The sequence below is a fragment of the Babylonia areolata genome, chromosome 21, assembly GCF_041734735.1.
Source record: "Babylonia areolata isolate BAREFJ2019XMU chromosome 21, ASM4173473v1, whole genome shotgun sequence".
NCBI lineage: Eukaryota > Metazoa > Mollusca > Gastropoda > Neogastropoda > Buccinidae > Babylonia > Babylonia areolata.
Window position 1 is genome coordinate 19,379,391 of NC_134896.1, and position 12,421 is coordinate 19,391,811.

The window sequence follows — 12,421 nt, forward strand, 5'->3', positions numbered from 1 at the left end:
CTCTCTTTTTTATTTTTCTTTGTTTCCTCAACTTCAATACCATTACTGTCATTTTGGTGCCAAATCATTCTTTCATTCCTTCCTTTTTTCTTTCATTCTTTCTTTTTTCCCCATTTTAAAATATTTTTTTCTGTTTCTCTTCTGTTCTGTTTTTCTTTTTTCTTTCCTTCCATCTTTACTTTTTACTTTTTATATTAGATGGAACAGCAAGTTCTTAATTTTTGGATAAAAACAAAATTGAAGACATTATTGGATTTGGACGTGTGTATTAATGCAGGTCAACAGATGTTGTGCCTTTGACCCGCCGCCTGGAGGCAGCTGCGAAAAGTCTGGCACAGATTTCCGTAACCCTTAATCCAAGTCAGACTCAGGTCCGTGACTTCATCTCTCAGTTGATCTGCTGTTTCATTGTGGCCAGTGAAAATACAAGAATATCCAGAGGTCTTGAGAAGGTGAGGGCCCCATGGACACTTATTTATTGTATGGATGCACACATACATGCACATGCACACACATGTGTATGCATGTGGTTCTAATGTAGTGACATTCACAGTCATGCACATTTGCGTGCACACTCACACACACACACAAACAAACAAACAAACACACACACACACACATACACACTTTCTTCCTTTGTTCATTCCATGGAGTGACCACAATCATTTCTTGATTATTCTATCACTTATGGGGGATCTGCAGAAAGCCCACCGTGAACTTGGAAGACCCTACAAGCGCTTCAAAGACACCTTGAAGACAAACCTCAAAGCCTGTGACATAGACATTGCTTCCTGGGAAACTGATGACCTTGACCGCTCTCGCTGGAGGATGTTGTGCTCCAGTGGCATAAAGACGTTTGAAAAAAAGAGAACGCTGGCCATAAAGGAGAAGCGTGAGCAAAGGAAGCAGGGCTCAACTTCTGGAGACGTTTTCCCTTGCTACTCCTGTGGGAAGTGCTGCGCATCCAGAATTGGCCTCTTCTCCCATATGAGGACACACACCGACAGATAAGCCTGCCTGCCTACTCATCTGTCGGTCCGACGGGAGACTTCATCGCAGAAAGAAGCACTAATTCTATCCCTGTGCACACACACACACACACACACACAAGCATGCATGCACACACATGCACACAGAAACACAAAGACAAACACACACACACATACATGTGTGGAGGCATGCCTGCCCCATGCCCTCTAGACAGATGTTTATGTACACCGCATAGACTGACAGAATCTTATATTTAAAGCAAAACTAATCTGTTACAGATTGCAGACACTTCCTCTTTAATTGCTCTAATGCTTTTACACATGGAATTAAAATCTGCTCTTCTGTATATATATAGAGAGAGAGGGAGAGAGAGAGAAAGAGATACACAAATCAGTGAAAACTGTTTCTTTCTGTGAAGATACTTGGAGCAACTGGACCCAGCTGCCAGGAGCTGGTCAGGAGCACTCTGGGGGCACAGTTACAGCATGTTCTGCGTCAGCTGTCTGCACACGGAAAGGATCTCAAAAAAGGTGTTTTTTTGCTCTCACTTTCCCTTTATGTGTTTGCGTGTTACCATCCCTCACCTCTCTCTCTCTCTCTCTTTCTCTCTCTCTCTGTCTCTCTCTCTCTCCCTCCCTCTCTCTCTCTATCTCTATCTCTATCTATCTATCTTTCTGTTTCTCTCCTTGCTCCATCCTCTCTCTCGGATTCAGGCTCAGATTCTTTATCAGATGATAAATTGACATGGACATGCCTCCACCATAGAGAGGTATACAAAAGAGTCTTGGTGATCTGCTGCCATTGTTGTGAACAAACATGAAAACATTGCCACAGACCATGTAGACAGGAGACAAATGGAAGGAGGGAATAGGGTGAGGCAAGATAAATCAATCCTTTCTTGAAAAGGAGTCAGGGAAAGGCACAGTGTGCTGCTGACCCAGTTCCATCAACTTTCTGGTGATAGATATGCGAAAAAGACTGACGCTTCAGGCTTGAACTGTTCAGCCATTATAGAGCCCGTTCAAGCTCCTGTAGTATAATGTGGTTTACATTTTTTCTTCTTCTGCATTTGTGGGCTGCAACTGCCACATTGACTAATGAGTGGACTTCAACATGTATAACCATTTTTACCCTGCTGTGTAGGTACCCATACTCCCCTTTCCAGGGGGTGTGCATACTGCATATGTTCTTGTTTCCATAATTCATTGTGAACACTGACATGGATTACAGGAACTTTAATGTGCACTTTTGATCTTCTGCATGCATATACACACAAGGGTGTTCAGACACAAGCAGATCTAAACATTGTTGACCTGGGAGATCAGAAAAAAACTCAGCCCTTAACACACCAGGCTCTGTGACCAGGATTTCAACCCAGGACCTTCCAATGCTTTAGCCACTTGGCTGTTGGACTGACCCATTAGTACTTGCATTTAGATATCTCTCCTTTTTTATAATACCACGATGAAAATCTGTTCATTAAAGATGTTTTTTTGTTTCAGTGTCTGCCTTGCTGGAACACAGCAGGCTTGTCCAAGAAGAGATATCACAGTATGTACCCACACTTCTTGAACAACTGGGTGATTCATACAAAGGACTGTTGGGCGGCTCACCACTTGCCTTTAACAGGGAAGATAGTGAGAAACTCTATTACACTGTTAAGGTAAGTATACTTTATATTGAAGTACTGTACTATGCTGTTAAAGTGAGCATAATTTTGAGTGAAAAAACCTGCCTTTTTCTAATGCCAAAACATTTCCCAATACCATTAATCCAAGAACAATACATAGGTTGCTGTGATTTGCCTCTGTTCTCGAAACTATACATGGGCTTGATCGTATTGTCTCTTTTGAAAGATTTTTAGGGATGAAGAGCTTACCATTGTTACTTTGTCTAGTCAATGTTACTAAAGTACATTGCCAGGTATTTTATTTGGTATTTAAGTGAACTTCTCTATGTGTGTAAGCAGGTCACTTCTGTATCATTCATTCTTACCTTTGTTTCAAGGGATGAAGGTGCTCATGAGTCATTAAACACATTCACAGAGACTGCTGTATTTATATGACATCTGATGCAAGCTCTTAATGGCCTTAATAATAATTCATGTTTTTGTGATGTGTTGTACAGTTTTCACTATGTACAGAAAGATCTGACATTTGTGGACATTAGGTTGTAATCAGCATGATTTGATTTGGTTTTGATTTATCATAATACTTGTAGGAAATGGATAGAATTGTGAATGCATTTAGATGGAAAAAAAGAGGGGGATATTCTGTTTTCAGGTGTGTCTTCAGCTGTTTCAGCAGTTTTCAGCCCTGCGAGAGCAGGGGTGGATCTGTTTCAAGAATCTCATCTCAAAAGATACAAATGACTCAGACATTGCTGCTGTCTCAAAAGATTCAGACAGTGTTGCTCAAGGCACAGTGCCAGACCTGCTTGTTCAGATTGTGAATGGAGTTCTAGCTGTACTGGTCAAAAAGGTGAGTGCTGATCAGTGCCGTTTGGAGCTGATGACAGTCATTTATGAAACGCAAAAGTCTACTCACTAGCTCTCTCTCCGTGCCTGTCTTTCTCTCTTTGTCTCACACACACACACACACACACACACACACACACATACCAACCACTCAACACCATTATTTATAGGCCCTTCCCATCCCACTCACACACACACACACACACACACACACACACACACACACAGATAAACACACACACACATTCACACAAGCTCACATTCATGCACACACACACAAGCACAGACATAAACACAGACACACACACACACACACACACACACACACACACACACACACACACACACACACACACACACACACATCACTCCTGCGTTGACCTGTAGCATATTTAGCTTTCATCACAGAATTATGGAAGAGAGGTAACCCTGCTGGCTGCCACTGCTGTTTCCATGGTCATCAGTGCTGCTTCAGTTCCAGAGGATTCTGCCCAGGGGTTCTTCACTCTTCATTCAGTCCTGACTGACAGTATGTCAATAACGCTGTATGACTGCCACTTTTTGTGTTCCTAACAAGATGTATAACACCTTGGGTGTTGAACCTTGGAGAAATGATATCAGTGTGGCATGTGTGTATTTGTATTTGTATTTCTTTTTATCACATCAGATTTCTCTGTGTGAAATTTGGGCTGCTCTCCCCAGGGAGAGCGCGTCGCTACACTACAGCGCCACCCATTTTCTTGTATTTTTTCCTGTGTGTAGTTTTATTTGTTTTTCCTCTCGAAGTGGATTTTTCTACAGAATTTTGCCAGGAACAACCTTTTTGTTGCCGTGGGTTCTTTTACGTGCGCTAAATGCATGCTGCACACTGGACCTCGGTTTATCATCTCATCCGAATGACTAGCGTCCAAACCACCACTCAAGGTCTAGTGGAGGGGGAGAAAATATCGGTGGCTGAACCGTGATTCGAACCAGCGCACTCAGATTCTCTCACTTCCAAGGTGGACGCGTTACCTCTAAGCCATCACTCCACTATGAGGTGCAGTTAGTACTTTTTGTGGTCTTATCAATGGTGAAACTGATTTTGCTGAGCAAAAGTAACGAAACCCAAAGAGGATGAATAAATACACATAAAGAAAGGTGACTGATATCCTGACCTACCTCAGTGAGGTGACAGCCTTCACTGACAAGCATATTTGTCAGCAGCAGTCACAGGGTTGATTAACATCAAGCCCCTGTCACATATTGTGATGTTAATTAATTTGTTGATCAATTCCTTTCCATATTTCAAGAATGTTGAAGGCAAATTTAACCAGTTTTGGGATCAGTTGCTTGATACTGAAACACAACAAAATGTTGGTACAATGGCTGCTTGTTTTTTTGTGTGTGTTTGCATGTATACATTTGTTTGAGCATGCATGTTTTTATCTGTAGATATTTTAAAAATCTTTATCCTGTTTACTTCACCTTCATCAAGTAAGTACTGCATCATTCTCTGTTCTGAAGGTAACATCTGTCAGAGAAAAAAATGAATTATCTGAAAAGACAGAAATTTATATAGGAAAATATCAGATTGCATCCACTATAAAATAAAAAGAAAATGACATGGTGTCTCAGTATATGTGTTTTTGTTCTTTTGTTATGCATCAATCCACAATTGTGATTTAAGACATTTGTGTGTATTGTGTATGTGGTGTGTACTGATTTTTCTAGAGGTCTGTGTTTCCTTGTATAGAGTTTTCAGAAAACATACATCTTTATCAGAGTTCAAGTATCCAAATTTTGTGTACATGTGAATCCTGACTGAAACATACAAAAAGTTTTGTTTTGTTTTTTATTTCAGATGCACATCTGCTCAGGCTATCAAACCTTCATCTGCATACTGCAACAACTGACGACACTCAGCATCAACATCTGAACCGCACTGCAGAAATTGCTGTTCTTCGCAGCGTTCTTTTAGGATCAACCCAGAATGTTTTATGCTGTGAAATTGATAACCTCAGCAACTCAGACTCCCAGTGTTCTGTGACAAGATCAGCACAGAGCCAAACCTTTCTGCTCAGTCTGTTTCCAAATGTATGCAACCTTTGTGACTCAGGCACAGAGTTCCAGTATTTGTCATTCCAGCTCTTGTCCCTGTGGACTCAAAAGCTGTCTTCCTGTTTGCCATTGCTGGCCAGTCAAGGAAAACATGTCTCTTTAATGGGTAAGGACTCCGTGATCTTGTCAGAGACGCTGAAAAGAGTGTGGCTTAACTTTGACAGCCCTGTGGATGGGGTGGCGGAGTTTGTGGGTGAGACTTTGAAGACTCTATTGGAGGTGTGGCATGCTGAGGTGAAGAATGGTCGCAGTGACCATACTCGCATGGCGGAGGAGTTAATGATGAAATCTGTGCAAGTTCCGTGGTACGCTCGCTCTCGTTACAGACCCCTCGGTCTCCTTATTCCTTACATCAACACTGATAAGGTTGGTATGACAAGAATTATTTTTGTTGTTGAAGGAGTGGCATATCCATGCGCATTTGTCCATTTTGATAAGCTGTTCTGATACACATATACAAACAAAATACACTCAGCAATCATCTATGTATTGTCACACTCTTCACTCAGTTCCATACACACTTGCACACATACACACAGACATAAGCAAACACATATTGACACATGATACACACACAAACACACACACACAGAAAGCCACACACACACACTCTCTCTCTCTCTCTCTCTCACACACACACACACACACACACACACACACACACTCACTCACACTCACACACATGTGTGTGTATGCCCACCACTTGCAAACCCAGGAACATGATAAGAATTATGTGTAATTTTCCAGTTGCTTACAGAGAAAGAGAGCCTGAAGCAGGAACTACTGGAGTGTATGGGGGCCAGCTTTCTGGCAGCCCTGGCCAGCGATGTGTACACTGCGTTTTTACTCTCCATCAGGTCAGCCACTGGTGCTTGAGCTTTTTGGTCTGTGGTTCATCTGGTCAGTTCCTTTAGTGTTGGTTTGCAGGAATATGTGTGTGTGTGACTGTGTGTATGTGTGTGATTGTGTGTGCGTGCGTGCGTGTGTGTGTGTGTGTGTGTGTGACTGTTTGTGGGTGGTTGTGACTGTGTGTGTGTGTGTGTGACTGTTTGTGCGTGTGTGTGTGTGTGTGTGACTGTTTGTGGGTGGGTGTGACTGTGTGTGTGTGTGTGTGTGACTGTTTGTGCGTGTGTGTGTGTGTGACTCTGTGTGTGTGTGTGCATGTGTGTATGCTGATGTGCGTTTAGTCAATCAACTGGTGATAGACTGATTCACCAACCAAAAAAGAAAAACAAAGAAAACAAAACACTTTGGACATGAAATTTCACACACCCTTTGCAAACACAAGTTTCAAGATACCTGGCACAGAAACCATCCTTTATAAGTGGGAAATCACAAAAGCGCTATGAGTCCTGTTCATCATGACCATTTCACTGAACACGAGCGTTGGCTGCAAAACAGTATCAGTCACATCATGTTTGCTGAACATTTCTTGCATTTTGAGAATATAATCACAATCTTTTATCAAGAGCATGCTATGAGATAACAAGGAGTACACAAATTATGTGATCAGTAACACCTCTGGGAGGCAGTTTTCTGTCTAAGGATTGTGAATAACGGAGTCGGGTCCACATTTTCATACTTTGTGGGAGTGCTGCTCTTTTGTGTGTGTGTGTGTGTTTGAGTGTGATTGTGCGTGTGCATATGTGTGTGTGTGTTATATTTTTAGTGTGTTTTTGCAGCGTGCAGCAATGAATGTTTCCTTTGTTACAGTACATGTTCCTGTTGTGTTTTATTTTTAGTGCATGTCAGTGTACAAAAAATGATTTAAGGTAAGGTAAGTGCCACTGGTTTATTTTGTATGGTTATTTTTTTATGTTGTTTTTCAGAGTGTGTTATTTTGGTGGTTTGCTACTGTAAGTGTATCCTTTCTTTCACATGCAGAGATAAATGCAGAGAAGAGGACCAGGCAGAAAGGTGGCAGAACACCTGGCTGTCTACAATGATGGCAGGTCTGACAAATTCTGACAGGTGTGGTCAACGCTTCTGTTTTCTATATTTCATCAGCTTTGCACATCAGCAAAAGCATTTGTTACCAGGGCGGTATAGGGTCTTCAGAACACAAAGTTAATGGTATCAGGGAGGGCACAGAACATTTGGTTACTTTATTGGAACTGTTTCAGGTTTAGTTCCACAGCAGTTATCTCAGCATTTCAAAGTAAACGTAAAGAAAACCCATTGTTCACACTGAAGAAAATTTGCTCAGGGAGGAGGTGGTGATTGAGTTATATTCGTGAATGTGACAGTTTAATATACATTGATTTGCTATGTACCATACAGTGATTTGCTATATACTGTACATGGCAGAATAAATGTTTGTGTGAGCATGGACATATGTGTGAGTGTGTGTGCTTAAATGCATGTGTATGTGTATATTGTGTTTTTCAGCCTCATCAGAAACAAAGTGTGTGCATACTGGTTGACGTCAACATTGAAGATCTTGCCAAGCACAGGATCTCTGATTCAGCGCCACCTTGTGGGCAAATTGCAGGCTGAGGGAGATCACTCTGTGCACTCACAGCTTCTGTTTGCCTGGGTGGCCGTCTGCAGGAATGTCAGAACTCTGGCTGAGCTGGATTTGTCAACACTGGTATTCATCATTTTGTGTTCTGGTTACTTTTTATAGAGCATGCAAATTTCTTGTTTCTGTTTGTTTGTTTTTGTTTTTGTTTTGTTTTTTTGACTTGTCTTCATTTTTTTCATGTCTTTTCACACACATTTTTTAATATCTTTTACATTGTAAGTGGAAGATTCAAAAGACATTTTGCTTTGGTTCTTCCTCTTCTTCTTCATTTGTGCCCAGCAACTCGCATGTTCACTCGTACGCAAACGAGTGGGCTTTTACATGTATGACCATTTTTTACCCTGCCGTGTAGGCAGCCATACTCCATTTTCAGGGGTTTTGCTGTGGTGAAAAGGAGTGATCAGCTACAGTGTCCTTAAAATGAGTCTCATAAAAAGTGATACGATGATTTCATTCATCTGTTTAAATCTGTGTGCATATGTCTGTGTGAACATACTTTCATTCTGTGTAAATACATACGTTATCTTTTTCAGCCAGAACTCCTACTCACAGAGGCTCTGTACAGTGATGAGGAGGACATATGTTCAGAAGCCCTGTTCCTGTTATCCACAACACAGAAAAAAGCGGGTAAATGCTATTTATGGCTGGCAAGCTGATGTTCAGTTTTAGTGGCTGTGTACGTGTGTGCATACATGCTTGTGTGCATATGCATGAGTGTGTGTGTGGCTGTGTATGTGTGAATGCAAAGAGTGATAAATATGAGAGTTAAAGATTATTAGATTTTTAGAATTGTATGTTATGATGCTGATCCAAAGAGCCATTTGGACTATGGAGAAAATGTTTGGAACACTATTGATATAAAAATTAAGTGAACCTGGTTGTGCGTGTATATATACTTGTGTGTGTATGTGAACATGTACATTTAAATACTTTTTTGTTTTGTACACATGTCCATATGTTTGTGTGTTTATACATTTCCTTGGATTATATTGCCCAGAATAGATAAAAAGGCAATTATATTAAATGCATGACTATGATCAGTCAGTTTACTTCATTTCCATTTTAGTAAATTCATGCACAATCAGCGTATTTATTGCCATTTGAATAACAATTTTTTATTAAAACATTTTAAAAAGGCAGTGAAATTAAATGTGAGACTGAACGATCAGCTTACTTGATTTCCACTTTAGTACCAAAGTTTTTGCACTATTTTGCAGAGCCCATTGGAGAAGTAGAAATACGATTACTTCAAGCATGTTTACCGCACTGCCTGAAAGTGGACTCTGCTCCATTCCGCCAAAAGTTGGTGACCAGCCTCAGAAAGGTGTTTGTTCGTGTCAGAGACAGTTGTTCCACTGCCATCAAGAGAAAGATTCAGGCAACATTTGTTGGTGAGTATAGAAGATTTAGGCAGCATTTGTTGGTGGGTATAGAACATTTGGGCAGCATTTGTTGGTGGGTATAGAAGAGTTTGGCGGCATTTGTTGGTGGGTATAGAAGATTTGGGCAGCATCTGTTGGTGGGTATAGAAGATTTGAGCAGCATTTGTTGTTGGGTATAGAAGAGTTTGGTGGCATTTTTTGGTGGGTATAGAAGATTTTGGCAGCATTTGTTGCGGGTATAGAAGATTTAGGTGGCATTTGCTGGTGGGTATAGAAGATTCAGGTGGTATTTGTTGGTGGGTGTAGAAGATTGAGGGGTTTAGAAGATTCAGGCGGCATTTGTTGGTGGGTATAGAAGATTTGGGCAGCATTTGTTGTGGGTATAGAAGATTCAGGCAGCATTTGTTGGTGGGTATATAGAATATTTGGGCAGCATTTGTTGTGGGTATAGAAGAGTTTGGCAGCATTTGTTGTGGGTATAGAAGATTCAGGCAGCATTTGTTGTGGGTGTAGAAGAGTTTGGCAGCATTTGTTGTAGTGTATAGAAGATTCAGGCGGCATTTGTTGGTGGGTATAGAAGAGTTTTTCAGCATTTGTTGGAGGGCATAGAAGATTCAGGTGGTATTTGTTGGTGGGTATAGAAGATTTTGGCAGCATTTGTTGGTGGGTATAGAAGATTCAGGCAGCATTTGTTGTGGGTATAGAAGATTAAGACGGTATTTGTTGGTGGGTATAGAAGATTCAGGCAGCAGGAAGGAAGGAATTTTTGTTTAATGTCCCGTCACACATATCGGTGATTGAAGACATTTTGTAAAAGTATTTATGAATGCATCTGAGTATTATCGGTTAGAAGGGGTGGGAGATGTGGATGATTGGAGGGTTGGGGGAAACTGGGCAAATGAGGGTAAAAATGTGGGTGAAATTTGAAAGAAAAACAAAACAAACAAACAAACAAACAAAAAACCCCTCTAAATACAGTTACAGGAAATTACTTAAAGGACTTCGTAAAAGAGAAGTCGTTAAACTGACAAGCGAAACAACTGATAATGAATGCAAAAAGTCAAAAACATCAACGTTCTCAGTCACTTGTGAAGACACACTTTCGTGTACAAAAGGCTTCATCAAGCTACAGTGAAAAATTATATGCTCAATTGTCAGGTTATTAAAGCATATACACTTGACATTAGAACAATACTTGGTCCGTAATGAATTTGATAATAGTCTGAGAGCTAAGCTCAGAATTGGTCTGCGAATCGGACCAAAGTCTGAGAGAGTCAACTGACGAGGTTTTAGACTTGAATTCAAGCACCTATAAAAGTCTCTTTCTAGTATATTGCTTATTTCCTTGTATGACAATGGGCAATATACTTTTATACTATCTATATGATTTTTTGCTCCCCTTTTTGCTGCCCTATCTGCTTGGTCGTTATAACGGAATCCAGTGTGGGATGGTATCCAACAAAAATCAACATTTGTACCCTTCACAAAAAGGGAGTGCAATAAATATTCAGGCAGCATTTGTTGTGGGTATAGAAGAGTTTGGCGGCATTTGTTGTAGTGTATAGAAGATTCAGGCGGCATTTGTTGGTGGGTATAGAAGATTCAGGCGACATTTGTTGGTGGGTATAGAAGATTCAGGCAGCATTTGTTGGTGGGTATAGAAGATTCAGGCGACATTTGTTGGTGGGTATAGAAGATTCAGGCGACATTTGTTGGTGGGTATAGAAGAGTTTGGCAGCATTTGTTGTGGGAAAAGAAGATTCAGGCAGCATTTGTTGTGGGTATAGAAGAGTTTGGCAGCATTTGTTGTAGTGTATAGAAGATTCAGGCGGCATTTGTTGGTGGGTATAGAAGAGTTTTTCAGCATTTGTTGGAGGGCATAGAAGATTCAGGTGGTATTTGTTGGTGGGTATAGAAGATTTTGGCAGCATTTGTTGTGGGTATAGAAGATTCAGACAGTATTTGTTGGTGGGTATAGAAGATTCAGGCAGCATTTGTTGTGGGTATAGAAGAGTTTGGCGGCATTTGTTGTAGTGTATAGAAGATTCAGGCGGCATTTGTTGGTGGGTATAGAAGATTCAGGCAGCATTTGTTGTAGTGTATAGAAGATTCAGGCAGCATTTGTTGGTGGTTATTGAAGATCAGGACAGGATTTGGCTCTGGTTATCAAAGATTCAGGCAGCATTTGGTGGTGAAGGATATCACACATTCAGACATCATTTATTGATGGGTGCAGAAGATACAGCAACCTTGTTAATGCGAAGACGATTGGCTTGCACAAAGCATCCAGAAGGTTGACTTGGCACCACCCAGACAGAGAGCACCACAGCCAAATAGACTACACCATGGTCAGAAAGCAATTCCAGTCCCGTGTGAGCATTGACAAGAACTTTCCCAGGGGCTGATGTCGGAAGTGATTACGACCTTGTGATGATGACATTCTGCCTCCATTGGAAGATTATCAGAAAACAGGGCCACACAAAAATCAAGTTTGTCCTCGACAAACTAAAGGATCCTGAAGTAGCAGAGGCTTTCCAAGCTATGATTGGAGGTAGATTTGCTCCTCTCACCATCTCCGATGCTGACACTGACAAAGACATGGATATGTTGATCAACACCTTTAACACTGCAATGACCAAAACAGCCAGTGAGATTCTTGGTAAACTTCAGCCAGCAAAGAAACAGTAGGTCATGACAGATGTCCTGGACCTATGTGACAAAAGAAGAGAGCTGATGAAGAAGAAGAAAAAGGTAGACAGGTCGAAACAGTACGTAGCTGTCAACCAAATCAAGAAAAGCATGAAAAGAGCAGGAGAGAAATGGACTGAAGAGCAGTGCCGAGACACTGAAGACAGCCTGAAAGCCAACAACAGCAAAAAGGCGTACAAGCTTGTGAAAGATCTGACAAGCACCAAACAAGGGCATTCCACAATTATCCAAGACTAAGCA

At 41.1% G+C, this 12,421-nt stretch overlaps 1 protein-coding gene across 1 annotated transcript in view; it reads left to right on the forward strand.

The window, feature by feature from the left end:
• The window catches only part of LOC143296744 (tRNA (32-2'-O)-methyltransferase regulator THADA-like), a 45,955-nt gene that overhangs the window by 2,362 nt on the left and 31,172 nt on the right, over nucleotides 1-12,421 (forward strand). Inside the window, exons 3-13 of the mRNA XM_076608810.1 lie at nucleotides 278-452; nucleotides 1,409-1,520; nucleotides 2,493-2,653; nucleotides 3,273-3,470; nucleotides 3,875-3,995; nucleotides 5,310-5,932; nucleotides 6,314-6,423; nucleotides 7,451-7,537; nucleotides 7,955-8,156; nucleotides 8,624-8,717; nucleotides 9,308-9,481. Of these exons, the coding sequence (XP_076464925.1) occupies nucleotides 278-452; nucleotides 1,409-1,520; nucleotides 2,493-2,653; nucleotides 3,273-3,470; nucleotides 3,875-3,995; nucleotides 5,310-5,932; nucleotides 6,314-6,423; nucleotides 7,451-7,537; nucleotides 7,955-8,156; nucleotides 8,624-8,717; nucleotides 9,308-9,481 (2,057 nt within the window). The remainder of the gene's footprint in view (nucleotides 1-277; nucleotides 453-1,408; nucleotides 1,521-2,492; nucleotides 2,654-3,272; nucleotides 3,471-3,874; nucleotides 3,996-5,309; nucleotides 5,933-6,313; nucleotides 6,424-7,450; nucleotides 7,538-7,954; nucleotides 8,157-8,623; nucleotides 8,718-9,307; nucleotides 9,482-12,421) is intronic.